The sequence below is a fragment of the Pseudonaja textilis genome, chromosome 3 (assembly GCF_049901715.1).
Source record: "Pseudonaja textilis isolate UNSWEBS1 chromosome 3, rPseTex1.2, whole genome shotgun sequence".
In the NCBI taxonomy this organism is placed as follows: Eukaryota; Metazoa; Chordata; class Lepidosauria; order Squamata; family Elapidae; genus Pseudonaja; species Pseudonaja textilis.
The window spans coordinates 31032266-31058776 of NC_141992.1; the positions used below are offsets into that span (position 1 = coordinate 31032266).

The window sequence follows — 26511 nt, forward strand, 5'->3', positions numbered from 1 at the left end:
AGAAGGGAAATATGCAGCAGGCTGCATATTTTGGTATTTATTGAACAAAGGACACAAAGTATGTATTGTATGCCTATGCAGTGGTTAGTCACATATTCGTACATGAGCCTTACTGGACACTTATAAAATATGTTCAGCTAAATGTAATCATTTCCATCTGGCCATATCCGAACTAATACTTTCCCACCCCCACATTGTAATTACTTATCTGGATTGGCATTTAGAATCCTTGTAACTTCAGTATTCTGAAGTTTATAGTTGTTGGGGCATTCCTACCTTTTTCATATGGCTGAAAGACACCCAGAGACTCAATTTGTAGACTGCCTTGCAAGTAAGTTGATCACTGCCAGGCAAGATTGGGAAAATGAAAATAGGAGGGCACCACTTCACTCACAAAGGAACAGAATTATTGAGCAGCATTCTTTCTTGGCTGTAGAGAATGCAACTCAAAGGCAGGGCAGTGTCTGGTTTTAAAGATAGGTTCTAGCTCAACTTCTACCCGATGCTCTCCAGCTATGTTGTAAAATCACCATCTTACAAAGGGCACCAGGTGGAGCGTACTATATTGACTCAAAGTCAAATCATTGAACAGTCTACCTTTCAGTCACCAATTGAGTGACCTTCAGCTCAGTAATTGAGTGATCCCCACCTAACTTTCTGAAGCTCTTTTTTTTTGGGGGGTTCCTGGAAGTGCAGGTACACTTCACTTATGATGGCAATTGGAACCGGAATAAAGTGTGGCTACATTGCTTAGTGGTGACAATCTCTGGAGTCCAAATTGCCGTCATTAAGTGATTGACAGGTAAGACCATTTCCTGTCATCTCCTCACAACTAAAGTCAGTAGGGAAACTGGCAGGAAGTTGCAAATCCTAGGCCCACAGGCAGGTAAGTGGCAGGTAACCGGCTCAAGCTTGACTTAGACTTCTGTCTTTCCAAGGTTGGTAAAATGAGGACTCAAGATTGTTGGGGGCAATATGTTGACCGCTGTAAACAGCTTAGAGAAGGTTGCAAACCACTGTGAAGCAGCGTACAAGTCTAAGTGCTATTGCTATTCGGTTGCAGGGGGGAAACAACGGGCATGGGAGGATGCGGCAGAAGTGCAGAGTGGGTAGGGTATGCGAGAGTGCAAGGGGTGTGTTAGGCACAGTGCTGATCCGGGAGGGTGTGTGAAGTGCGAATCATGTTTGCAAGAATCACAGCATGTACCAGGGAGGGTGTGCAAGTGGCTGGCACAGTGTGAGTACTAGTGGGACTGAGGGTGGGATGCCAGGTGGGGGAGCATTACTTCAGCAATTTGTGACACCCACCCACCCACCCCCGCCAGCTTCCCTAAAAGGCTTCTAAGGAAGCTGGTCGGGAAGGTTGCAAATGGTAATCACATGGTTACTGAGTGCTTTGCAACTGGTTGTAAGTGTATATGGGTTGCCAAGCAGACCGCAGGGGTGCTGAGACCCCATTTCGTTCAGTGCCATTGTATCTTGGAGTGGTTCCTGACCAAATGGTCACAAGTTAAGGGCTGGCTGTATGTTAAACTGAGCCGTGTAATAAATGCATGAAAAAAGCATTAGTAGAATATGGACAGTCTATCTCCATCATAGCAGTAAAATCAACGTGATAAGAAAACCTGATATCAAGGCCAATCCCTTAACTTCAGAGATATGCTAATGTGATGATGAGTTCAGGGCAGGGAAACTAGTTTCCATCAGAAGAGAATTTTAATTTATCTTTATTTATATTGATAATTATATAGATTTGACTGGGCAGATCTTTTTCCTCTGTCATACACACTTTTTGGTATCATAGTATTTTTTAATAAAATAACCAGGTAAAATAGCAATATAAATCAGTACATTCCTTGAGCCATATGGCCTGTTTGCCACAATGGGATTAAAAATGGGGGGGGGGGATATCAATTAAGCATGCATTAAGAGCAAAAAAGGGGGAAAAAGACTGGCTTTTGAAAAATAAACCTTATAAAAGGCAAATAGAAACATTGTCAGAAACAGCACAGAATACGACACCTTTGTGAAATTAAGCTACTTTCATTCTCACTTTTACAACATTTTAAAGTGCAAAAAAGGATAAGATCTTTTTTTAAAAAAGGCTACATCATACAAGCAAATTATAACTCCCCTCGTGCTTCAAGATAATAAACTTAAAAGATATTTTTTTTTGGAAAATACTGGAAAAGATGCCTACATCTATTGTGTAGCACCAAGAATCAATAACTAAAAACTCCAATAAAACCCCAATAAAAGTTAATAGTGATTTATTTTTGATTTTCTGCCCTTTAATAGGAGACAAATACATCCCTTGCTTTAAAAAGTGAGGAAAACAGTTTATTTGCCAGACTGCCATGGGCTCCATCAATTTGGCATTGGAGTAAGAAAGAAGACATAATATGAAAGAGAGAGCAAACACACCTGCGTGAACAAGATGGGAGACAATGTATAGCAATCATAAAAGACAAGAGGCAATGCAAACAGAGATTTATGGATCTCTCACACACCTACACACTGAATTATCTTGGTCTGATGCGCTACGAAATTGGAGGAACAAGGTTGCTTCCAGGGCTGCTCCTGGACCAAAAGCTTCTCTCTGCACAGGGTTTGCCAAGGTGGGGTGCAGTGAGGAGGCAGAGATGTTGCTGCAACAGTTTGGAATTAGTCCTCTGGTGGTGGTGACACTCAATACCCAAAGGTTTCCTGTGAAGCATAGACCATGTAGAGGAAGCCATCTTCATCCTTCTCTTGCTCATAGATCTCAGAGATTGGGGTAGAAACGCTCACCATGCTGTGCTGGTTCACCAATAAGAAGAAAGCCTGGGTTGGATTCAGCTGTAGCCGGCGCCTGAGGGGGTGCAGAAGGCAATTATTGAGACTGAGTTAAAATAGGACCATAATGGACCATGCACAGCTAATTCTAGTCAAATAAATGAACAAGATATGGGGCACCAATACCACAAATGCCTAAAAACTAACAGGTGTTTCACTGTTATTTTATTACAATGTTCTACCATCCATTTAATAAACCTGCCCTGCTAAGTTTTCTTTCTTGCTTGGTTTTTTAAAAATCTTCATGATGTAGGCTACAGAGCAGGTCAGTATTAATGATAACAAGAGCATCTTAACTAGATATTTAAAGGGGAATTGTACTCCAGCACATCCTGAAGACAGAATGCTTATTTGAAATTGATTTCCCAGTCATACTGCCTTCAGCAGGTGTCGGGACTGCCATTCTAAGAGATTGAGTGTGTGGGTGTGTAGGTGTGTCATTGGTGAGGTTCAGATTGGTCAAGGCTGCTTACCCTTTTCATTCTATAGTTTACTCCCATTTTGGACACTGATAGTTTCTCAAGCACTCAAATTTCTATCACACATAATGATGGAAGCCTTGCAAAATATATCTGCTGCCTTGCTTCATCCATCCATGTGTCTCTGCTACACACATTAATCATCTTGGAGGGCCTCCAAATCACACAGTTGCAGCAAGAGCTAATCCAAAAAATGACTACGGAGCTAGGAAGCTGTTTTAATTCTCAAAAAAGTGCAGTTTCAGGGAAGAGGCAGAAATTTGATATACTTCTGATTTGATAACTGCAGGCCAGTGAATTAGTCAAAATGCAGATAAGAGGTACTGCGAATCTGCATTCTCAATGCAGGGTTATCTAATCTACAAATCTACCACCCCTTCATGGAAGGCAGAATTGCCATTATAATCCTTGTAATATTTCTTTGGGAACCAACTAGGATTGGCTTGAGTGGGTAATAGCTTCCAAACAACTACCTATATACCCGTACAACAGCAGGCAAAGGATCATGGATTTTTCCCATCTGTACCTGGGAATGTGTATTACTTCAAATTTTGGTAAATTGTACATTTAGGAACACTCTTAGTCATTCTAATCTTTGGCACTCTATAAACTTCTTCCCCCCAAATCTTTCCATGACTTGAGCAGGTTCCTTTCTTGTGGGTAAATGAGGAGATGGTCAAAAGGCAAGATGCTCTACAATGAAAGAGAAGTTGCTTTCATACCGTAGGCCAGGAGTCTCCAAAATTGGCAACTTTAAGACTTGGCTGGCTGAGGAATTCTGGGAGTTGAAATCCACAAGTCTTAAAGTTGCCAAGCTTGGAGATTCCTGCCATAGGTGACCAAATTGTCAGAACTAGTCTACTCAAAAGGAAGGATGCTCCTTGGTCATATGATACCAAGAAGCAAATCTGCTTTGAAGTATTTCACTTACCGTATTATTTTTACCAATTCACTCATATTGACATGATCAGGAACTAGAAATTTGGTCTTATCCAAAACAGGTAGCTGTTTCTCCCCTTTGTATCTCTCAATAATGACCTAGTGAGAAAAAAAAATGTGGTGCTGTCAGATTCTTGCCAGCAAAATCAAAAAGACAATCCTTTTTTAAGGCATTATTGGTGACCACGTAACCATTTTTCGGATCCAGACAATTAAGACAGAGAATTGGGTCCTTCTTTACAGATTTCTTCCAAATTATCTTGTGAGATGTTGGAGTTTGCACTCAAAATATAATTAAATTTCAAATGAGAACACAAAATAAGCAAAATCCTGTGGACTTGGGAGATTTGAAATATTTTGATACTTTACATTTTTTTAAAAAAAATCTAAGGGTCCCAAGAGGTACTTTGAAGGAGGCGCAGGTGCTGTATTACTGAGCTGATTAATGCAGCAAGTTTGTAAAAGCTTCTCTTCATAAGGATGTAGATAGAGTCTGTAAAAAGGAGAGCAGGGAACCACTGTTTTCCATCAGCAGAAATGTTCAATCACATACCAAAGAAAGATGGTATACTATGAAAATGGACTAGTCAAAAGGAATGCCAAACTCAAAAACCATATCATTATAATTTTGCTTTATCATTATTAGTACTTCCTGTGTGATCATAGAAAGAAAAACTTCCACGATGATCTAAATAAAACTAAACCCCAGAAATCTGTTTCTCATGCAGTAAAAGATATTTAAGACCAAGAATTTTTGCAATAAGCAACTGCATCTGTTCTCTTACTCAAAAGTGTAACTTCTAGCCACAGCTTGATAGCATATGATCATCAAATTCTACCTTTGAATATAGATGGCTGAAGAATCCCTACATGAAAGCATATGCTCACCCAGATAAATGCTATGCAATCCTAATGGCTATTCAGGGGTCCCAGTTATGTAAACTGCTTGCATTTAGGGTTTTTTTTCTCAAACATCTGCATTCCAGCTACATGATATTGGGGAACAGAAACTATATTCCATAGCAGTAACACATGGAATGTGACACAAAAATAGAAAGGACTTTCTCACTCTGGAATGATGGACACATATTCAGCAACACTCATGATGGAAAGCCAAGCTTAAGCCTTATTTTCCCATGATATCCTAGTTCTTCATATTCGGTTTTGTGTTCCTTTCTCTATGTAAAATAACAAATATATATGATTGTCTCTTTGTTTTGCTATGTCTGCTTATATTACTTCGGTATCTTTTACCAGCTGTTTGCTAATCTTGCTTATCACAATTCTTTCTGTCTATTGTTGTAATCCATATACATTAGCTGTGCTTACCCACCTATCAAACGTGCTGACTATTTATGTGCCAATTCTTAATCAGGTCACCAAAGATGTTTGCAGCTGCACTCTTTATTTCAAAAGAAAAAGGAAACTAAGTGCTGTATGCAATATACAAACAGTTGCTTAATTCTGTACAATATTAAAGAGGACTATTATTTGTTTTGACCCTCCCCATTATCGCACAAAGGAGACAGTTGATCAGTCACCTGTATTGGGGCTGTATAGGGCGCTTTGAATACATAGATTACTCTTTATTGCTTGTTTGAGTTGTAAATTTAGGCTTCCCTTCATCTGTCAGTGATATCATCTAGCCACCCTCTGTCCCCTGTCAGCTTCTTTTTCAGTTGGCCCTCATTTTCCCAAGCAATATCTTCTCCAGTGACATTTACCTTCCCATTATGTATCCAAAAGGATTAAGCTTTAGCTTCATTATTAATGCTTTCACAGACTAATATGGTTTTACTTAATCTATTGAATTATTTATTGTTGTGTAATCAACGATATTCTCAACATCATGTATCAGAAATCAAAATTTCAAAAAAAATAAAGGTGCCTTCTAATCTTGAAGGCTATTTAAACCTGTTTTTAGCTTTCCTGGTGAGGAATATACGTCTCACTTAAACGACAGGCTGAGCGAAAACTGGGGAAACTTGGGAGAAGCTCCAAGGAGGAGGAGGAGTGTTCACAGAAATCAGCTCAGCCTATCGAATGACAGACGGAGCACTTCCCATACCTGGATGCTCAGAACAGCTCTCAGAGGAACAGCGTTCTGTGTCCCTTTGCATATAGTCATGCTGGCCACATGACCATGGAAATTGTCTTCAGACAATGCTGGCTCCCACAGCCAAGAAACAGTCAGACACAACTGGAAAGGGAAACCTCCACCTTTTTATTATCGCCTTTTTAAAAATCTTCTTAATTTCTTGCTCTCTGCTGAGGTCATCCATCAGTATATTTGAAGTTGCTGAAACTTTTAGTAACTTTGACTTCAATTTTTATTTATTCTAAAACAATGTTTCTCATAATATATAGGTCATATAAGTTAAATGAATAGGGAGACAATATACAACCTTAGCACACTCCCTTGTGAAGACTGGATTTCAAAACTTTGAACATTATTTTACTAGGGTGTGAGATTAAAAACAATTATTTAGTATTCAGTTTTTCATACTGGAATATATATAAATCTTTTCCACTGCCTTGGTTAGTTTGGTATAGTGGTTAAAGCATCAGGCTAGAAACTGAGAAACTCTTGAGTTCTACTCCCTCCTTAGGCACAAAAGCAACGGGTGATCTTTGGCCAGTAACTCATTCTTAGTGAGTGGAAGGAAGCAATGGCACTGAAAGGAAGCAGTGGCAAGCCACTTCTGAAGTCTTGCCAATAAAACTGCAAGGACAAAGTCCAGGCGATTGCTAAGAATCAACACTGATTTGAAAGTATGCATGTGTGTGTGCGTGTGTGCGCACACATGCAAACACATAACATGACTTGCTTAATTCTGGCTTAACCACAGTGATGTATAAATCTAGCTGCTGTGTTTTGAAGTCCATGAATGATGGCTTAGCATGTCTAAACAACCATATTAGGCTAAACAACTGTGGGTCTATTCAACAATTCCTGGTTGTTAAAATTGTGGCTTAATAAGACAGTTTATACCATATGCTGTGTAATATCTATGCTTTCCACTACCTTAATTACAAGTCTTTTGTTTGTTTGCTCTGTGTACTGCTAAGCAGCTTTCCTTGGGGAACGGGAAACTCATTTTAAGATAGGACTATAAAGATATTATCAGAACACTGCCATTCTTTCCTTGGAACACTTAGGTTACACTTAAGAGCCACATAAAACCTAGCCCTAAATACGTAGCAGATTGCCTCACGATGCTCTTTTCTCAAAAGAAACCATGGAATACATAGAACTAGAACCAAAGTAGGAGAGTGTGAGACACAGTCATTTGCCCCCTATGGTCAAAATCAGAAAAAACTACATAGCAACAATTTGTAGGGCTCAAAAAGGATCCACTGAGTTTTATACACATGTGGCTTGTAGCCAGAGAGGTCTAAGCTATAAGCAGCCATAGCTTTTTAACCAACAGCATTAACCCTCAGTCTTCGGTGTTTGAATTTTGATATTTTGTGAATTGTCCGCCCAAAAATGTGCAAAACAGAATTAGAACAGTTATTTTTATTTCTTTTTATACCTAAGTGGACAAATTTCTTTCAAGCAAACAATTACAAAAATAAAAAATAAAAAAACGTGAATGACTTTCAAGCCCTGCAAAAGTTGTGACAAAGCTGTTTCTAAAAAGCGAAGACTAGATTGTGAATGTTTTAAAATATCGTTATCCCCTATGCCCCCATTGCTCATTTTAGGCAGCATAAAATGTCTGTAATTCTTCTAAAATCAGCCGTCTACCAACTTATATTTAGGCAAAGATTGTGTGGTCCTGAGACCCTGCAAGGACACAGGAATTGGCAAGTGGGGGGAAACTAAAATTAATATAGAGAAGGAGAAAATAGCTTCGGAGAGAGAAATGGCACTGCTGAATCAAGTAAAGCATTAATACCATTTCAAAGCAGTTAAACCATGTGCTAAATCAGTAAACTGTAATGCCTGATATACAAACTGTGATCTGCCCTAACATAAAACAAGTTGTTTGGAAATTTTTATTTATTTTATTTTTCTTAACTGGTACAGTCACATCTTGGCACTCAACTGCTTCAAAGTTCATTAACTTTGGTGTTTGACACATTTTGAAGCAGAAAACGTGTCCTGGCACTCATCTTTCTCTTGATAGTCAATATGCAAGGAAGAACTTGCTGAAGTCGGCTGCCTCGTGTCTCGCTATATCTTCTGGCCAAAGCAGTGGGTCACGTGGTAAGTCACATGATTTTCTCGGTACTCATTCGTCTTGTCTTCCAGAAGGAATTACTGACAGGTTATTGTGGTACAGTGGTATTCTGTCCAAGTTACACTAGCAGCTTACATATATAAATTATATATTTATTGTTATGTACGGTCGGTGGGTCCCATTGAGACACGAGGCTCTAGTGGTGAACAACAGCTCTTTATTAAGGAGGCAGATTCTGAGACAACGAGCCCAGCTGCGGCAGCCCTTTATATAGAGCCGGCCGCGGCTAGGCAGCCTATGACAGTCTTTCAAGCTTGCCGCGCTTGGTTTTACCCAATCGCAGCAAGCCCTGTACGAACCAATCAGCGATGTTCATATCGTCCAATCACAGCCCGGGTTTCACAAGCCTGCTAGTATGGAACATTTATATATTTAAAATTATAAAACATCTAAACTGTGTACTGAAAATGAACAACAAAAGTAAAGAAAAGAGCCAGTAGTTGTCGTGGTTAAGGCATCATAGAAACAGGGAGATTGTGAGTTCTACTCCCAGCTAAGGCATAAAAACCAAGTGGGCGACTGGGACCAGTTACTCCCCCACAGCTCAATCCACCTCACAAGGTTGTTGTTGTGGGGAAAATAGGAAGAGGAAGGACTATTAGGCTATGTTCGTGGCTATGGATTATTTATAAAAAATAATAAAGGTAAGATTAAATAAACAAATAAAAAAATCAGCATACTTCTGTAATAATTATGAACCAGTTACCACTTGTCCAACAAGGCTGACAAATCTTTTGAATGATGACTTTCAGATCGCACAGCATCGCTTTTCAAATTGTTAAAACGGGTGCATCGTTTTTTACGCTGGCATGGCTGTTTCAAAAACTGCTCCCAGCTATTTCTACTGTACATGCATGAGCATGAACAGCCCTTTGGCTCTGCACTTCAAAGATAGCCAGAAGCAGCTTCTGAAGTATGTGAGAGCTGGGGGTGGGGGAATTATGTCAACCATTTGAGAAAAGAGTTCCTGTATATTCCCGAGCATGTTTTTTTTTGGGGGGGAGGATTCATACTATTAACAAAGGCCCACCTATCTAATATATTGGCTGAAACACAAATGCTGTATTCGATAGGTAACTGACACAGAGAATTTCATCATTACATTTAGTTATTTCATCATCAATTTTAAAGGCATAGCATTAAAATTAAATATCCAGATGACAATCTCTTTACATTAATTTCTTGCTCCCTTTTTGCCCAGAAATGAGTCTGGGATACTTATTTTGACTGTCACATTCTACATGATCTCTTTGTGCAATATTGATATGACTGAGTTTTTTATTAATACCCACGTAACCTGAATTGTTGTTTAATAAAAGTTTGCAGAACCTGCCTGTGAAATTTTCTGCCTTAGGCAAAACTTTTGGGGTATGATTAGTGAAAAAAAGAAAGAAGAGTTTAAATTATTTTATTAACTAAGAACAATAATAGCAATAGCAATAAGACTTATATACCGCTTCACAGCCCCCTCTAAGCGATTAACAGAGTTAGCATATTGCCCCCAACAATCTGGGTCCTCATTTTTCCAACCTCAGAAGAATGGAAGGCTGAGTCAATCTTGAGCCTGGTAAGATTTGAACTCCTGGAGTGAGCAGTGAGTTAGCCTGCAATACTGCATTCTAACCACTGCACCAGCATGACTCTTCGTAAAGGAAAATAAGAAAAAAATAAGAGGATAATTGGTGGCAAGCCTCTCCTATCCAGATCTAGTGTTTTCTAGTATGGTTATATATTAACATAACATAACAAACAAAACACTATACTTCCAGGCACATAATCAGCTATTACTATAGCAATGGAATATTCACATATGAATAATAATGCAATAAAAATTTCAGTCTCAAAAGAATTTTTTTGGAGGGAAACACTCAAAAAGAAAAATTAAATAGGACACAAGAAAGCATGATGATGAGCCTTATGGGAGTCAAACATTTTTTGTTCATCTCATGTAATAAACAGCTTTCCTTTTTACTCCCTATCATCACAAGAAGTGATTTATTACAGGAATTAGTAAAACTGGCCTAAACCTCTTACCACCATTAGGAGACTAGCCAAAAGCAACATCTTCCTTTTCATTCTTAACTTGGCATGAGATATGCCTTGGTAAGAGGAAACATACGTCATAGCTTGACACCATCCCAATCACCACTCTTCTGCAAGATAGAAAAACCTGGGTTCAATTGTACTGTGACTCTGATGAACCGGTTTGCAGAAAGTCTCCGTTAAAAAGAAAGTAACATTTATAAAGCTACTCCCTAAACTTAGCAATATGTACAATCAAATGGCCAGTGTGGAAAGAAACCAGGGGAAATGCTTCATGATCCTGGCATATGTCCTACAAGATACCTATTATGTTTCAGGGATTTATATAAATTGATTTAAAAGTACAGATAATCTTTACTTACTGGAATTTTGTTTGGATGCTGTTCTCGGATCTGCTGTACCTCTTTACAACGATCCGCTGTGAAAGTAAAGCATAACTGATTTTAGGAATTTGAAATAATTTTCTAGCTTACTGTATATTCAACAGACAAAAATAATGGAAGAGGGAGTGGTGAATCCAAGTAGTTTTTCTTAACTAAAAAAAAATCACATGAATCATACCAATCCAAATATAGTGGCATGGTGTCAACAGTAATACTTATAAAGAAGAATATTTAATACTTATAAAGTAATGCTTATAAAGAAGTATTCCCATTACAACCTTGTTCAGTTGTTTAAGCCATCTGAATACAAGCTCTCTTGAGCTGTTCACCAAGGATGTGAATTTACTATTCCCTCCCCATTTGCAACTCACATTAAAAAAATAACTCCCTTATTATGACCTTGTAATTCAGGGGTGGGATTCAACCGGTGTTACTACCAGTTCAGTGATTACGTTTTGCGCTTTTTTGTTTTTTGTTTTGCCTTCTTTAAAAGGATGCTATGGGTGCTATACTATTCTGTAAGTCTTGAAAAATGAAAAAAATCCACCATTTTCAATCTTGTCCTTTCTGGAAGGTTTTGGGCCACAATGCCCAAGGCAGTCTTGTCCTTAATTTTCCTATCTTTCAATCTTCTACCTCAGAGGTAAGCAGAAAGTAAGATATGATCTACTATCTCAGATCTATTGAATTCTTTCCAGCAGATCTCCAAGGATTTCTAATTCTTGAACATTTCTACTGAAAAAAAATCTTCTGTGTGATTGATTTTATGTTAACTTGCTTATTTCAGAATCATCTTCTGCCAAATAGGATCACTAACTTATTTTGACCAAAATTGTTCATTTTCAGCTCTTGTTTTGTTAAAATTCCTAAATCGCATATACATTTCTGCATATTTCATATGTGCTCATTTGGCTCAGCCCCTTGTACCAGGATGAGGAAGGTCACTGTCAATGAACTACATGAACGACATAGTAAAAAGGACTTCTAATTTCTATTTCACTGCAAACTGTATTTCTGGTTAAGCTAGTTTTTAGAGGTAACAAATTAGATTCTACTAAGAGGATAGCACCTGGCTGGCAAGGTCTAGAAATACAGTACAATACTGTAGACTAGACAGAGGCCTGGGAGGTACAGAAGAGCCAATGCAAACAAAACAAAAACAATCACCTACAATAAAGGGATTCTGGGAGAGCTGATAGAAAGCAGAGAGCTCAAAGCTATGTTTACAAGAAATTTCATTATTAACAGCAGGGAAGATAACTTATTAACTCTGCTCAGTGTCAGATACTGTTCCACTTGTTCAAATGCAAGAACTGTGTCATTTCCTGGAAGCAAAACACAACACAATCACCCTAACTCATGATCAACAAGCCAATGTTAAGGACTGATAGGCGGTTTGTTTACTTCCAAAGGATCACGTAAATAGAACAGTTTTGCAAGAAACTATCTTAAAAGTGGGGAGGGGGCTTGGTGAGATGTAATTAGTATTAGCCAGCACAATATTTAGAGCCAAAGTACTGAGATTAAAATAAATTTGAAATCTTAAATACATTCAAGCACTTAACTGAAGGCGAGCCAAGTTATTTGGTTAATGCAAGTATTACATGCTAGGAAATCTTCATTTTTTCCACAATATGAATTATCCAGATTACTAAAGAACAAAGTCAGAACTGGCTTCAGAGTTTCTTGTGAACCTTATATTTTGGATGCTGGCTTAAAAAAAGATATTAACATAGGGAAGAGATAATTAGCATAAATACAATATGAATAGTACAGCAACATCTAGATTGCAAACATTAATCATTGAAACAAATATTCTAAGCAAAGCAACCATGTAGGTTTCTCAGGGACAGGGACCAGGAAAGGAAATACAGTTTGTTTGGTGACAAACAAGTCTGATGTTACCTTGTTTGGTAATGAAACATTTGCAAGAAAACAACCAAGCTCAGAGTGCACCAAGGACTCTACAGTTTGTTTATTTAAAACATTTATATAGTTGCCCATCTTATATCAAACTCTCGATGGTTCCTAAATCAACAATTAGAAAACAACTAAGAATTCCTAGAACCACACATTTCTAGTATCTTACATAGTATGTCTTAAAAGTTGATGTCCTGTCTGTAAATATTAATATTAAATTAGCTATTTACTGCCTTAAATATAAAATTTATTGCTTTAGATGCTTCCAAAGAGCCTTTGGAATTTATGAGTCATTGTTTGGAAGTGCCTAAAAATTAGAGATGTGTCTAATCTGATTCTGGGAGTGTTTTCACCTAGAACAGCCCATTCTACACATTCTAAGAATTGGCTTCATTCTTTACTCAACCATATTACCCAGAACGGGATGTAACCGGTCATATTCCAGAGTCAAATCACTCAATTTTTAACAATCTCTGCTAGAAATATTTACCTGTAGCCATCATGTGAATTCCCTAATGTTTATTATAAAATATAAGAATAGCAGCTCTGTTATGATAGATAGATAGATAGATAGATAGATAGATAGATAGATAGATAGATAGATAGATAGATAGATAGATAGATAGATAGATAGATAGATAGATAGAGGCAATATTTTTACTGTATTAATTAACTGAAGTTGTAAACAATAATTTCAGGTTTAAGTTTCATAAACTTTTCCTTAGGCAAACTTTTCTTTTTTTAAAAAATGGAAATAAAGAAAAAAGAAATGATTGTGGAGGCCTTTCTACAAGCTTATATTGTGAAGTAATATGTTAGGGAGCTGTCAAACCTGCAATTTGACTCGATATTACCAAGTAGGATTAGATATCAATAAGGGCTTCCCAAAGCAATAATAGTAATAACATGTTTATAAATCCTTCATTTTGGAAAGATCAAATGATAAAAACTATTTTCATCCTATCAAGATTCACAGATTCTTTGACCAACAAAAACCAGAAGAGATTATTTATTAGTCTATTTATTGATGTATAAAGATATAAGCAATATATCTCTTCCCCTTTGCTGACACAGGTCATCCTGCAATGAAGCCAACATTTTCACATTTGAGATTGAAGTTGTGATTTATTAATTCTGATTATGTAGCCTTAAGACTGGAGTTTATTGCTGGCTAGCAGGGACAGCATATGTCTGTTAAAGTTTCCAATAAGAAAAATCTAAGAAAAGCTTATTTTATTCCCAGGCTTACTCAGGCTGCTTTTAAGTAGCTTTAGGTCATTACCATGTAGTCATTACCAAAGATATAATTGAAAACAATGAGATCTTGCTGATGAAGTTCTTTTTGTCATAACATTTGTACTTTCCAAGAAGTTCTCTCGTCAAAGGTATTTGGAAAGCTCTGGTTTCATGATCACTTATCATGAGACAAGCAATTTCAGCCTCTAATTTGCTCACATGTTCAAAGGGAGAAGAGAAATGGAAATGTCAACAACCACTACTAGCAAGAACAGAGCTGTCTTAGGTTTTCAGCCCACAGCTAGCCATCAGAAAAATAGTGGAGGGTAGATAATTTTATCAGATGCTCGCAGTTTCTAAAGGAACACAGTGACCTGTAAGTAAGCCAAGATAACACCGGGTTGGTTGTGGCTAGGACATCTGGGAAACTTGTGTTCTCTCTCAAAATCTCTGCAAACCGATTGTATAAAATCAAAAGTTCTGAAAAAGAGAGAGAATTGGTGTGTAGATATAAGCTTAATGGATAAGGAAATGCTGTGGAAATATCCAGCTATGCCCACAATTGAAAATCTGGAAAGGAGAGTGGAGTACAACCATTTTTCTGTCCCTTATTTCTAGATAGTGCATATGCACATATCAAGTAAGCACTTGACATAAATGAGTCATAGATTTGTTAGGGCAAATGCTTACCCATGTGTCCCAACAAGCTATAAATAAGGGTCTGACAGTCAGTTGAAAGCAGCCATGTTGGATTCTGCCAGCTGCTACAAGAGAAGCTGAATGGCCTTTACTTCCTAGCATACCCTAATAAATAAAATACAATAAAATCCGAAGAATCCCTATCATGAGCTGACTTACGGAATGTAACACATAACTTGATAGGCATTGCTATACCTGATTTTAAGAGGAAAATTGGCACATTCTTGAAAATCAGGTATATTAAGTAGACAATACTTACAAATGCTAAACCTTTGAAAAGCAAGTGAAAGGGAAGAAAAGCATATGGAGGTATCAGGCTGAATTGTATTAGGATGTTAACATACATTAAGGTTGACTTCGTTTGTGAAGCACTAATTTGACAAAAATCAGAATGTCTGATGTCTACCCAAGTGGATAGTACTATCATGCCCCAAAGCATATTACTCAGTGACTTTATTTACAACACAAGCGAAACCTAAATTCACAAACAAGATTATTGTGATTATATAACAAACTAAAGAAACATCTACAGGTCCCCACAACATGTTGGATCTAACCATAAAGATCGCTAGGCCTTGAGCTTCGAAAATACTTCAGACTTCCTACATTTTTCTTATAATATTTTCTTGATTTGTAATCCTGGATACAGCAATGCACTTTATAGGTCCTGTTGCATCTGTACTTCTGTAAATCATTATGACTGACCACAACCTGGTGAAAGGAAGGAAGGAAGGAAGGGAGGGAGGGAGGAAAGGAGGAAAGAAAGAAAGAAAGAAAGAAAGAAAGAAAGAAAGAAAGAAAGAAAGAAAGAAAGAAAGAAAGAAAGAAAGAAAGAAAGAAAGAAAGAAAAAAAAATGGGACTACTGAAAAGGCATTGGAAGCACTATTTAATGATGGTCTTTTGAAATGATCTATTCTCATCCTCCCTCAAATCTCAGAAATACTTTAAACTTAGCTGAAGAGCTAGGAATAATGGTGGCTGTACCGCATGTACGCAAATGAGGATTTTTTGGTTCATAGTTTAAATTTCATGTATATAATTTGAACTTGGTAAGTTGGCCCAGGCAAGGCACTATACTAGTCCTTTCTTCTTCTATGAAGAAGAGGGTAAGAAAAACTGCTCAGTAAGAGTAAAGAACCATCTACCCCAGCATTTTGTGCAGACCTGTACCCAACCACATTCCTCCAGGGAGCTCACAATAGTGCTTCTTCTTCCTCACCTCAAGTGTCCTTGATTTAGCTTCAGTGGTTGATTAGAGAAATGATGAGGAACGTTATGTTATTGGCCAAAGCTGTGTCTTAAGCTCCATTTATATTCGATGATCACATTACACAATTTTGATATGAAGTGTCATCAGGTATACATGCATGTCCCCATAAAGAATGAAATTTGGCAGAATAAGAATCAGCAAGAAAAACATGAACATTTTTTCAAGCCACTTTTGGCCTGAAATTATAATTTTAATCATTAGCATATACCTTCAATGACTATTATTTCTATATTATATACCTTATTTCTTTAGCGTTGACTATATTCACTCACATATCAAAGCAGCTTTCAACACCCTGTCTCAAGAACTCACAAAGAGGCACAAGAAAAAATCAGAGTTAAATGGATGTCAGTTATATCAGACAGAATGCAAGATTGTTTTTCCGAATCATGTATTCTCCTAACCATCCTCTTGGGACATAAAACTGCCTTCCAATAGACATTTGTTTACTTTTGGTCTCATATGAGACCTGTTATACAGTGATAACTTGAAGAGCCAGTATGGTCTAATGGTTAAGGCACCAGGCTAGAAACTGGAAGACTGTGAGTTCTAGTTTTATCATAGGTGTGTGACTTTGGGCTAGTCACTCTCTCTCTCAGCCCAACAACTCTTGGGAAAAATAGGAGGAAGGAATATTGGGTATGTTCACCACATTGAATTATTTATAAAAATAATAAAGGTGGTATAAAATCAAATTATATAACCAACTTTCAGGCCTGTGTGAAGTGTCAACGAAGGCTCTATTCAATGCAATTCTTCAGAACAACACACCAACAGTTGCTGAATGCCATCTTAAGGTAATGTGCCACACTGCAGATATTCTTGTACATGTGCCAAAACATAGAGCACAAGAGCTTTCTTTCACTCTTCCAAACTGATGAAAGACAAAGCATTTATCTAGGTATTACCTCAAGGAATAGTTGACCACCAGAGTTCAGGCGGTTCCAGGAAGCCAAGCCTTGGTTTTTAATTTTTTAAAATGACTATAGTAATAGTAAAACTTCTTAGGAATTTGGAGGAGCCCCATTATGTGACTTTAGAACACTTATTTTCTTTTGGCCCAAACTACTTTATGCACTGTTGTTTTAACTTATGCTTCTAAGAGGAAGGTTGAGACACTTCGGGAATATAAGAATGTAATAGAACAGAAAAAGTGTGGTGGTTAAAGTACTAGATTAAGAGTGGGGAAACCCACATTCTAGTCAATGCACAGTTTTAAAAATACATCGGGGGACTTGAAGCTAGTCACTCTCTGTCCAACCCACTACAGGGAGTTGTTGAACATGCTGCCTTAAGCTCTCAAATGAAAGGTGGGACATAAAGCTACTAAGTCACTGTGGTTTAGTTCACACATAGCTAAGATACACATCTCATACTAAACCTAACCAAGCAAACATAATGGCTCAGCAAATTATCTGAAGCAATTAATTCGCTGGATGCATTAAATTGCAGGCTAAAATTTTCTTGAGATTGAGGATGCAGATATGAGGGAAAGAACAAACACTTAGAGGGACTGAGAAATGTTTAATAATTGAAAAAGAAACCATTAGTTTAAAAAAAACCCGATCGGATAATCCCCTCCATTTTATTATGAAAATGTATGTGCTTTTTGGCTGTCTTTTGCTTCATTTTTATTTTTATTTTTCGGCTAAGTGTGTGCTGTTGAGTTTCCATCAAGGGAGTGCTTTCATTTGAAGTTTTCTAAAGCATTTCACAGACTTGCACAATGCAACAACAGTGGTTACCATGTGACAATACTAAAAGGAAAGATGTCACTCTTGGGACTTTCTTTAGACATCAAATGTCAGCAATATTGTTGAAGTACAAGAACAATGTGTATCTAACCAATTCCCCACCCTCGAACCAAGCCAGACTACATTTAAAATCTTTGCATTAATTTTATGTATTTATTTGTTTATATCAAATTTGGAGATCGCCCATGTCACTCAGAGTGGCTTACAAAAAATATCACAAAAAGATGAAAAATGCATCAGATTATTTCCTAGTTTAATTTAAGAGTTTAAAAAGTAATTTAATGATGAAAGCAATGATACAAAATACTAAAAGGAACTTTTGAAAAAAATGGCAATTCTTTCTAGAAATCCATTGTGAACAAGTTTTAAGTCCAGTGCACCGAAGGGCAAGTAAGAGTGTTTTTCAAGGTTGTTGTTTTTTGTAAACATTCAGTTATGTCCCTGCCAGGTTTACACTGTTCAGGTTAGTCTAACGCTACAAATTTTGCAGCCTAAAAATATGCTGAAGCCCAGAGAACACCAGATTCAGAGGCATTTTCTTTAATGAATATTACTCAGCTAAGCTTCTTAAAGACCCTCCCCTCCCTCCCTGCCCATAATTGCGGCTCTATACAGCTATCCGGCTGACCCTCTTTCCCTCTGCCTTTCTTCCCAGAAAACAGAGAGCGCCAGTCAGCTGAGGAAGCCAAAAAGGATATATAGAAAATAAGCTGAAAGACACTCAACAGTTGCAGCTGCCTGAGCTCACATCCCCCACCTCCCCTGCTGCTTTTGAGCTATTTTCATCCTGTTTGCTTTTGAGCTGGGACAGTCACGGAGAGTAACCAGAGGCAAACCAAGCACCATCTGCCTCCTCCACCCAGTAGAATCCAAGAAGTTGCTGCTAGCAAAAGTGGGCAGGGAGAAAGCCAGCCTAATCCTGTTATGTTTTTGAAGGAGATCCACTGCTCCATAGAGGGCAGTAGAAGCTGGAATGGGGAGAAGATCAAGAACAGGGCATGGCACATGTGTTTTCTCTGGGTTTGTTATTCCCTCTCCATACAGAGTATTTGTCAATGTTGGGGTGAGTCAGAGTGTAACAACAACAAACTGCTTGAGATGCACTCGCGGTTCTGGACATGTGGAAGGATCAGGGTTATAAAAAGGACAGCCCACAACATGAGAGCAAAACAGATTTCCTCTCTATATATAGCAAATCTCTCCTTCCCAACCTAGACACTCCAGATGTGAGAATGTCAACAATTAATATTTCCTGGGCTGTGCTGATACTGCTGGGAATTCTGCAGGTTGAAGTCTGCACAACTAGATTCTAGAGGAAGTCAAAATTGCAGATGCTTGCAGAGGCAGTTTTAAAACTTCTGAAAAACCAACACATTCAATGCTGTGTAACCTTACACAATAATAGATATGTTGTCCTTTAAAAAGCCACAAGATGCTTTGGCTGAATCAAAATAAAGATAAGTGTTTTCTATAAAAGCCGCTTTCAGGTTCTGAATGAAAGACAGGATAAAAAGAAAGAAAGAAAGAAAGAAAGAAAGAAAGAAAGAAAGAAAGAAAGAAAGAAAGAAAGAAAGAAAGAAAGAAAGAAAGAAAGAAAGAAAGAAAGAAAGAAAGGAAGGAAATGGCATTTAGCAGACTACAACATTAACAGTGTTAGTAGGCTAAAGACCAAAACAATTAGTATACAGGGTACACAGTATACATTTTTGATAAAACTTTATCAAGAATGAGATTACATTCAGTAATTGCTTATTATGAGGAGGAAAGCAACATGGGAGAATCGATCAAATCTTCAACAGGCCAAAGTAAATACAAAGTAACTATACTTGGTAGTGTCCTACTGAATGCTGCCCACTATGAATTTTCAGCTGTGGCTTGCCCTTAAGCAATGCAGAGCTTAACTTCCAAAAGTGACAACTCTGTACAAAATGGAAGCCTTACATCAAAGTTCATTTCAGTATCACCTCTTCCTCCAATCAGTCATGATTGGAGATCACAAACTGGCAGTATCTCTTTTGCTCCTGACCTCAAATAACAAAAAAAGACAAATAGCATCTTTTCCCTGAACAGTTTCCAGTTGCATTTCATGATGTCATCAGGTAAGCAGTTCATTTCCATTCATCCCTCCTTGTCCCAAATTTTCCATTTACAACAGTATCTTCCATATATTTGAGGTTGAAAATGCTTAAAGTCTTATCTGTCTATTTGCAATGATAAATTTTACCTGGGGCAGCTTGGAAGATAAGCTTCTGAATATCAAGAAAAAAAAGCTAGTGGCTGTCTTGGGTAGTTTCCACAATAGAAAACAAGATAGGAATGACATAAATGAAGATCCTTTTCCATGGATTATAATCCTCTCAAGGACCCTTTGAGTACTTAGAGACTCAGGACCCAAAAATGTATTCATACAATGAATAATTAAAAAGACCTTTAATGCTAAAACAATGCAATTACAATCATGTAAATTCAGTGGCACACAATTATAATTCACCCATTAGAGCTCTTTGGTACCTTCTAGACACTGTACTGCAACTTCTGCCCTCAGAACATGAAGAAATGAATTATAATAGCTAATCTCAACACAGTATAACTGAACTAAAATTCATTATAAAACTTTAAACTATTTTTCATTGAATTAAACTGACCGAAGTATTTATCCTAATAAAGTGCTCATACAATGTCCAATAACTGGATTGTGAATAGACAATATATAAAGATAATTTTTACACATTTCATTTTCATTTGACCTTTTGTTTTATTATTCCTTCATCTTTTCCAACAATAAATGTATGGAATATTCTTTCCTCATGATAATTCATATATTTGATAAACAATGAACCAGAAAAACTAATAGGATTATAAATTTAAGACTTTAATGATGCAACTTTTTATTATTTTAAATATAATTCCATGAAGAATGCAAGGAGCCACAGTTCAAAACATTTAGAAAACACAACATTCTCTTCTGCAATAGAATGTAAAACCTCCTTGTTCAAAAGTGTACCTCTGCTATCATACAATACATCTACATTTGGTATTTCAAATAAACATACACTTTTGTTTTAAAAGTTATATTATAATTTAATTTTTTTCCAAGTTTCAGGAGGCTTACCACTGCAATGCTAAAGCTTATTTAAATGAATAATAAGCTGATTTTTAACCAAATAGATTTCAAAAAGAGGGCTTGAGAGGGGGGGAAAAAAGACAATAGACCTGTTCCTAGCAACCAGCTGTGAAAACTCTTATTGAGCTGGATTGGAAGTGTCACAAAGGAGAGGCAGAACAAGAACCAGAAACATCAATACTGTATAGCCATGTTGGCGAACCTATGGCATGAGTGCCACAGGTGGCACGCAGAGCCATTTGGACGGGCACGCGAGCCCCAGACAGACTTACCTGCACTCAGCATGCTCATACCTCCCAGCTGATTTTCGGCCTCCTGGAGGCTCGAGGGAAGCCTCTGCAGCCTTAGGAGGCCGAAAAATGGGCCTTCTGAAAATACCAGAAGTGCTGAAACAGGCCCATTTTTCAGCCTCCATGGGCTGCAGAGGCTTCCCTCGAGCCCCCAGGAGGCCAAAAAACACCTCAAACAGGCCAAAAATCAGCTGGGAGGCATGCACATGTGCAGCACAGGTAAGGGGGAGGGTGTTATGTGCACATGCACAAGTGGGTTGGATTGCATTGAATTGTGGGTGCTGGCATGCGCACACCACAACAAACAGGTTCACCATCACTGCTGTATAGTAATAGAAGACACAGATACAAACATAGTGACAACCTGGAATTCAAAATACAAGAAAAAAATTATTACTCACTGGCAATTTTTATTAAATGCAGAACTGATCAATAACTGTTCTTGCAAACTCTCACAAATCTATTCATCTCCCAAAGATGAAAACATACGATCAGTAATCTCTTGCAGTATTCCACTTCATCTCAGTAAAGCCCTTAAGGGGTAACTTTAAAAAAAAAAAACCTGCCTATTACATAAATCCTATGCTTGGGGGTGGGGAAAAACGATCAAGTGTCCATTCTTATTGCATATAATTTGTTTCCTTTTGGTCAGCTTTCATACCACCTGATGGCCAAATTAGAACATTTGGGGCGGGGGGTGTCAGATATTTGGAAATAAGTGTCAAAATCATTTAACCCGGAGAGAGGAGGATTCAACTGCAGGAAAGATTTAATGTGTGTAGCATATACATCCAGAAAATTACAAGGGCTGATCTTGAATCCCTCACCTTAATTACTCAAACTGATTCCCTGTATCCAGGTCTATGTTATAATGTTCTTAAAAACTGCTAAGAGTCTTTCTTTACCAATCAGAAATTATAGACAGCTATGACCAAGAGAATGAAAGCCAATTTGATGATTAAGGCACTAGCAAATTCCGGTCTTGCCTTAAGCAAAAAGCCAGCTGGGTGATTTTCTACTTTTTCTAAACTCAAGGACCAACATGTCCAACCCGATGCTCACTGGCCAAATGTGGCCCTGGACAGCTAGTAATGAGGTCCCATAAGATATTTTTAAAATGCTAAAAAATAAAGGAAGTTTGTTATTTATATAATTAATAACTATATCATGTATTTAATTTGTACTCCAAGACAATTCCTCTTCACTCAGTGCAGCCCATGCAAGCCAAAAGGCTGGACAATCATGCTCTAGGATGTGGGCAATGACAAACCATGTCAGAAATCTTGCCAGGAAAAGTGCTGGGACTTGTCCAGAGAGAGATAGATAGACCAAGAAGAGATTGTCAGCATCACATGTAAAGTACTTTTACTCCAAAGGTGAAAAAGCAGCACACTAAATAATAGATATCTAAGATAAATTTCTACAGTTTGTTGAGTGACTGAAGTTACAACAGCTCTGAAAAAGTGACCGCTTCTCACACAACTGTTACATCCCCATGGTCACATGATCAAAATTCAGATGATTGATTCATATTTATGATGGTTGCAATATCCCGTGATGATGAATCAAGCAAACTCAATGGGGAAGCCAGATTCACTTAACAACTGCAGTGATTCACTTAACAACTGTGGCAAGAAAGGTTGTAAAATGGGGCAAAACTTTCTTAACAAATGTCTCAGTTAACCACAGAAATTTTGGGCTCAATTGTGGTCATAAATCGAGGACTACCTGTAGTATAAAATGGCCAATACTCAGAGGTATTGTAAATAAATGCCATAAAATGTTTTCAAATGCCTGAAAAAAAGTTTAAAGGCAGTTGGATTGAAGAGTCCTTGATAGCACTGGGGATTCTAGCTTTGAACAGAGGCAAAACTCTCCCATATAAACTGCACCCACATTCCATACCACAATTTCCTTTAACTACTTAATCTAATGAGAGGAAGTCAAGAACTTATCCTTCTCTTTGGTTTCTGCATTTTTTTATTTAAAAAAATATTATTTTACAGTGAAAAGGGAACAAACACCAGTGAAGACTGCCTCTAAGTTCTCATTATATAAGGCCCTCCATCAGTTTATACTTGACTCACAGGATGTGGAAATACTGTACTAAGAGCATAAACATAACTAGACTGTCAATAAAGCAGGAAAGGCCACGCCTGCCAGCCCTGGACCCAAGAAAGTTATCCACCAGAAGGGGAGCAAAATCTCTCTTCAGCCTAGGTTTCTTCCTAAAGGCCTACCCCCTATCCCACTCCCCCCCCCCCCCAGTTTGGCTTCTTCCAAACTGGGCCCATTTCCCAGCTCTTCTCTCCAAAGCCTTCTGCTGAGACGCAAGAGCCTTCCTCGAATCCCATCGGCAGGCATTACATCACCAGCAGGATAGGACGGCTCGTCGTCGGCTGCCAATTACCTCTGCCTTCTTTCCTGCTTCCCTGGCTGCCCAGTAGGAAACTTGGAGCGGAGCTAAACAAAGACTCAGCGGGTGGCTTGGCCGCTTGAGAGTCTCCCGAGTTAATCGATTTTCTGGGCAACCAGCAACTAAAGCAGTGTTCCGGGTACCCTCCCCTCGCCATTTCCAAGGGCCTGAACCTGCAGCAAGGCTCGGTTTGCACGACCCAGTCCGGAGTAATCCTGGCACCTTTTAGCCCGTTGCTCCAGAGGCTTGAATCGAGGAAATCGGGGTTAAATTAACCACGAATAAATCGTGAAAACACAAGAGAAGTTCAAGGGGCTCCTGTATCAGGGTCTGGCACGCACATTGCTGGGCAGGCCTCGGAGGGTGCTCAGTTTCTGACCCTCGATAGAGCAAGTGCCTTTCTTGGGTGCGCCCAAGAGCTAAGTGGCATTGCGCATTCTTGTCACCAAGACAAAGCGCCGAAGCGAGGAGATAATTATTAAAAAAAAAACAGGGCCGAATCTATTTCGATCTGTCAAAACAAGAAAGCGTTTCTTGTCCAGCAGCGAAGTCTGAAGGTACAAACAAATGGCGGCAGATTTGCCACCCACCCCCACCCCTCGCCGCCTCACTTGTCTTCTCCAAGGAGGTGCTCTCAGATTGTGTCGAACTCCAAGGCCCCTCATCCCCACCGGACACGTCCCGCTGGTGGAAGGTTTCCCCTCGAGGTGACGGGCTGAAGGTCCATTTGGGGAGAGGGCACCTTGAAGGCGAACGCACACGCATCCCCCTCGTTTCAAGCCCCGCCGCGTCCCTCTCCAACCCGGCTCGCCAAATCCTCCAGGGCGGGAGTGTGGGAAGGTGCGGTGGGGGGTGGGGGAGGAAATGGAGCATCTCCGGGGAAAATAGAGAAGCCAACAAGAATCCTCTGTGCCCAAATTTTGCAACGGTGGCACCTGCCCCCAAACTATCCCCAGCCTCCCAGGACTCGGCCCTCCGGTGCTCTTTCGGGGGGGGGGGCTGGAATGGGTGGGAGATGATCCTGGACGCCAGCCAGTCGCCCAGTTTGGCCTCTTTCCCAGCCGCCGTGCTTTCTCCCGGACGCTCAGACACCCTCCCTCCTCCCCCAAATCCAGTCAGGACTTACAAAAGCTCCGCCGCTGCTTGAAAGGTCGGTCCGAAGGCATCGCGGCCGGGAACCGGACAATACCGAGACCAGCGCGCCTCGGCACGGACGAGAAGGTCGTCGTTAAGACTTAAAAATCGCTGCCGCTGCCGCCGCCGCCGCCTTGGGGAGGGCAGGGAAGGACTCCGGAGCCACCGAAAGCAACTGCCGCGACGCGCGCCTGCCTCCTCTTCCTCGGTCGGCCGACGCCGTCTGCTCCGGATCAGATAGCTGAGCCACACCGATCCCCGAAGGTGGCAGCGCAGCGGTGACTTCATCCCACAACCTCCTTAAAGGGGAGGCGCGCGATCCCGCCCCTTCTGCAGTGCGGCCTCGTTGCCAGGGGCGCACCGGCCTCAGCGCCGGGCTGCCCTCGGCGATCTTGCTGGCACTCTCAGCCGGCACGCTCGCTTCCCCACCCTCCTCCCGGAGAAAGAATTAAGCCGCGTCCAGGAGGATGTTGTAGAATATGCATGAAGGGCAGATGTTCGCAGATAATGAGCACCACACACACACTTATTTAAAAACATTGCCAGGAGTTCATCTAGAAACGAACTCCTGTTGTTTCTTTTGTTTTTCTTATATGTACCCATTTCATGTATTCAAAACTATGTTTATACTTATACCTATTATTTTGTAAGCGATTGACAAATCAAATAAATCAAATAAATAAAATAATCCCAGAAAGGACTGGTTTATTCGTTTATTTAATAGTAACTTATTATAATTAATACTTCTCTTTTAGCTGCTCCTGAACAGCTTTTAGTTGTATGTTATTCAATTGCAGCACAACTGGAAAAACTGGTCAATGGCAGCAGAAGTGTCATCTTAAAAATTAACATATTTATTACACTACTGTATAAAATTTGGCGGATCACATGCCTTTGATATATAAGGCTGTTTTTGTTATGATTCACTGAAAATGCTGATTTGCTGAATTAAATCTTTTAATTAAAGATGATCTTCCAAGTCAGGCTTGGAGGAATCCAAATGCTTTCACATTTTGATTCTGCATTAATAAACATCTTCATGCTTAGCCATGTAGTCCCCCTGCCTGGGAAGTAACATTGAACATGGAGAGAATGTTCTCATCACAGGATGTCTATGGGGATTCTCAGTCTGAACTTCTTGGATGAAAAGTGAAACATCAAGGGAAAAAAACAACCCAATAAAGTACAGTTGCCTTTTGGGAAAGCAGCTTTGGGGGCTCAACACAGAATGATTTGTTTAGGAAGAGTTATTTCTATTTGTTATTAGAAGACTTAGTGGAACTCTGGTTCAGGCTTCTGGATGAGAAGGATTTGAAGAGAAGCTTCTCACATGTGCTTGATGTATTTATAGCTTCTAGCTACTGAGAATGCTACTCCCCACTTTATTCTGAGAACAACCTGAGGTAAATTAGGCTAAGTAACTGTGCCAAGAACACTTAATAGCTTAGAAATTAAACATTAATCTTTGCTGAGTTCCTATAAACAACATCTACTGCTGCATGAGCTTGGAGTGTGTAGGTGTTTCAACTACCTTATATAATTAGTTTTCTGCTTGTTTATAAAAGCTGTAATCTTTTCTGCTTTTTCAGTGGTCAAAACAACAACTCATTGGTGCTGCTATCAGTTGAATTTCCAACCCTTTAATAAAATTGCAAGTTGTAGTCATGTGATTTTCCCTTAGTGACCAACTTGCCACTTCCAATTGTGGTCACTAACCAAGGACTATTGTAGTAACTTGAGA

General features: G+C 39.0%; 1 protein-coding gene across 3 annotated transcripts; it reads right to left on the minus strand.

Moving 5' to 3' along the window:
• Window positions 1–1711: 1711 nt before the first annotated feature.
• MAP1LC3A (microtubule associated protein 1 light chain 3 alpha) lies at window positions 1712–25197 on the minus strand. 3 transcript variants are annotated; one of them, XM_026697631.2, is made up of 4 exons: window positions 24763–25197; window positions 10906–10961; window positions 4246–4352; window positions 1712–2851 (listed from the first exon to the last, which is right to left on the minus strand). In XM_026697631.2, exons 1-4 carry the CDS (start codon window positions 24800–24802, stop codon window positions 2689–2691), a joined length of 366 nt encoding a protein of 121 aa, XP_026553416.1. In that variant the 5' UTR covers window positions 24803–25197; the 3' UTR covers window positions 1712–2688. The 3 variants fall into 3 exon arrangements, with proteins under 3 accessions (XP_026553416.1, XP_026553415.2, XP_087785264.1); XM_026697630.2 differs by lacking the exon at window positions 24763–25197 and adding an exon at window positions 24248–24592; XM_087929138.1 differs by lacking the exon at window positions 24763–25197 and adding an exon at window positions 23631–24470.
• Between the last annotated feature and the right edge of the window lie 1314 nt (window positions 25198–26511).

Bases quoted from the DNA above. Each gene is read 5' to 3' on its own strand.
- MAP1LC3A (XM_026697630.2), bottom strand. From the start codon at position 24,509: ATGCTCCATTTCCTCCCCCACCCCCCACCGCACCTTCCCACACTCCCG. The intron at 10,962-24,247 runs GTGAGGCGGCGA...TTACTTTCACAG, and splicing joins CACCTCCTTGGAGAAGACAA to CGGATCGTTGTAAAGAGGTA. The intron at 4,353-10,905 runs GTAAGTAAAGAT...TTTTCTCACTAG, and splicing joins AGCATCCAAACAAAATTCCA to GTCATTATTGAGAGATACAA.